The following is a 3,170-nucleotide window of genomic DNA, read 5'->3' on the forward strand; positions in this document are numbered from 1 at the left end:
TGGACATAGCTCGAATGGTGATTAATCATGATTAATTCATTTTTAAGCTGTGATTAATCTGATTAAAAATTGTAATCGTTTGACAGCCCTAATTTTTTTTTATTGTCATGCCAAGCTCAAATATACCACACATGGCTCAGTAAATAAATTCCAAAATGTAATAAATATGTTTAAATAAATACATTTTGATCTTCCGCAGTTGTTCATTTCATTCTTTATACCATGTTACTATATTTTTTTCTTTCCCCCCCCACTCTTGGGGTTCAGTGTGGCTGGGATTATGGCATACTGTATAAGAAACCGGCATCAAAACACATTTATTTTTAAACAAAATAAAGATAATTTTTTGTTCGACTTAAAGGTGGGGTAGGTAATTTTGGAGAAACCGGCTCGAGTGCACTAGAATTTGAAAATACACAACCGGAAAAAATCTGCTACTTCCTTACAGAGCCGCTCCTCCAACACACACGAACGCGCACATGACCAATGAGGGCACGAGATAAGTTTGTGCACAGATGGAAGGCTAACAGGCAGGTAGGCCATCCAGTTATTTTAGCCGGCCCGGCTTAGATGATTGGTCGTACTTTTTACAGTACTACGGCTTCCACGGATTGATTTTTTTATGGATTTTTTTGTCAAAGCACTTAAGATATTCATTGCTATCGGGATGTTAAGAGCATTCCATGGAATATAACAAAAAGTGTATCTGGAGCCGGTTTCTCAAACTTACCTACCCCACCTTTAATACCCATATCTCTTTCTAATTTACTTTAGAAGAACCTCTGTATGTTTTACTGCAACTTTCTTTGTTTCTATTCCCTTAATTAATGTGTTTAGAAATGCGTTTTCTCTATGGCTGCAACTAACGATCAACGTGATATTAATCATATTTATTATTATTATGTTCCAGATAAATTGAAAGCTGTAAAAATTGGCCATGTGTACATAGTAGGATCTGCTGTTTCTGTAATTTTGCCACAGAGTTGTGTGTACCTTGGGGCCAGGCTCAGCATGGTGGGGATGTCGTTTTCCGTGGAGTAGTCGAAGTAAACCGTCATGTAGCGCTGCAGCTCCTGAGATCCGGCCCCTTCACTTTGATTCGCCAATCGCAGCTTCTCAGCGATCATGGCAACGCCCACAATGAACAGGTCACTTCCTGATCCACCAATTGGGGAGCTGCTGCTGCTGCAGCTGTTACTGCGGCGACCGACTGGCGTCTTCCCTCTGCGGCTCTTCTTCTCCACGTAGTAGCTGCAGGAAGGAAATAAAGCAGCAATTAACTATTAATATCTTTATTGATTAATCTGCAAATCTAGATTAGATTGATTAATCGTTTGATTTATAAAACAAGTGAAAATTGTCCTTCACAACCTATAGTCCTAGGTGTTGTCTGTGCATATCTATAGTTATAATAACTCTTTCATATTTTACAGAGAAAAGCAGGAAATCTCCATGTTTCAGAGGCTGATAATCGCATTTCCTTTGACAATTTTGAGGAAAAAAAACGACCTTAACAATTAAGCAATGTTCAAAATAATCCTCTTAAACTGTATTTATTTTCTATTATGAGTGACAAAAAAACATTTTGTTGAACAGAGCATATCATTTTTCTTCTTATCGTTATTTTGGGTCATATACCGTCCATTATACATTTATTTTTCTATTTATCTGTAATTATTTCTGTCCTTATTTAGCTGCAGCAACCACATGTTCCCGATGGGAATCAATAAAGCTGTATCTCAATCTTAAATCGTTTTAGCAGCCGCTAGTGGACACTAGACGAACTGCACTCCAGATGAAATCATCAAAAGTGCTGTTAAAAATAATAACACAGCAGACAGTAAAAAAGGAAAAAAAGTACCGTAGGCCTTTGGAGCAGATGGTGATGATGAAGTCGGATTCATCCAGCTGTCTGCTGAGCCACGACATCTGACCTTCTTTGCACATCTCCAGGTGTTCCCACAGGTCCAACACCACCTAAACACCAGAAACAACCATAACATACCCAAGCTTCAAAAAGGAACTTTGATTGATTTCATGTTTATTTTACAACATATTTACTCTTTTAAGACTTGAAACATGGCTTTTACGAGTATGTACAAGCATAAGCAGGCACGTGCACACAGACATCAAAGTGGGCTTGAGCCCCTGCCCTTTTTCTTCCTCCAGCGAAAGTGCCCTTTTTATGGGGTGCTTTTTTTTTTCGTCCAATAAATTAATATATATCTACTGCAGTTTGCGCAAAAATATATTGATTGAATAGAAAAGGAAAATATCAGGTTGGAGATTAGACTGTGAAGTTCCGATGCTCGCTCTCGCTCTCTCTCTATCCTCCCTCCCTCCCTGGAATAGGTGACATTAAGCCGATGGTATTTAAAATATGTTTAATAACATCTTCAATTTGAAAAAGCGTGTTATATATTATACTTAAAGAGCATCTTGCAGGTTTTTATTTATTCTACATTTATGCTTAAACTTGCTTGAAAATTACAATTAAAAAAGTGAATGCAGGATTTGATATGTTTTACGAGACATAAGGGCAGGAATTCAGAGGGAAAGGAGCAATTTTGAGCTCTGCTCTTAAAAACGGCTTTTTTTAAGGTCATATGTCAAACGCATCATATTACATCACGCAGGGGAAACATCTCCGCTCTCTGACCGCGGGTATAGTAGTTGCGTTGAGTAGAGCGGTTGTGTTTTAAGGAGCTGGTATTTTTCGGTAGTTTTACATTGTATTTCACCATTTGTAATCATGGTGCAGTATTATGTTTGTGCAGGTTGCACAAATACCAGCCTGTCAGAACATCGAGTCCACAGTAAAAAGGACCGGAGCTAGCGTTCGTTCCTGGGTGCATTGTGCATCCACCTCCCTGCAGCACATACTCTCCACAGCTTTATCAGGAAACCGTATTACTTCTCTCTCCCCCCCTTCGCTGCTCTCTCTCCCCTCCGGTACATGGCACCGTAAGACATTGCATTAGGTAACGCTGTGGTGGCTGTACTGCTCCAGCCGTCTCCTTTGTGTTTGTTTGTTTCCCCCTGTTTGTGTGGGCGTGGTGGCTGTCACTCCTGGCTCCCGGCTCAACCTCCACTCACCTGCTGCAATCAGCTGTGCACCCTCCCCGACTACACACCTGCTTTCCATCAAGCCATTTACAACGGCATATCAA

General features: G+C 39.9%; 1 protein-coding gene across 1 annotated transcript in view; it reads right to left on the bottom strand.

Annotated features, from left to right (window-relative positions):
- Nucleotides 1-993: 993 nt before the first annotated feature.
- Nucleotides 994-3,170, bottom strand: part of LOC104948882 (interleukin-17 receptor D-like) — a gene marked incomplete at both ends in the record, with an annotated part of 16,665 nt that continues 14,488 nt past the window's right edge. Inside the window, 2 exons of the mRNA XM_010775112.1 lie at nt 994-1,251; nt 1,862-1,977. Coding sequence (XP_010773414.1) covers nt 994-1,251; nt 1,862-1,977 — 374 coding nt within the window. The remainder of the gene's footprint in view (nt 1,252-1,861; nt 1,978-3,170) is intronic.

Source organism: Notothenia coriiceps, unplaced genomic scaffold (genome assembly GCF_000735185.1).
Source record: "Notothenia coriiceps isolate Sejong01 unplaced genomic scaffold, NC01 NC01_scaffold00015372, whole genome shotgun sequence".
NCBI classification, from domain to species: domain Eukaryota; kingdom Metazoa; phylum Chordata; class Actinopteri; order Perciformes; family Nototheniidae; genus Notothenia; species Notothenia coriiceps.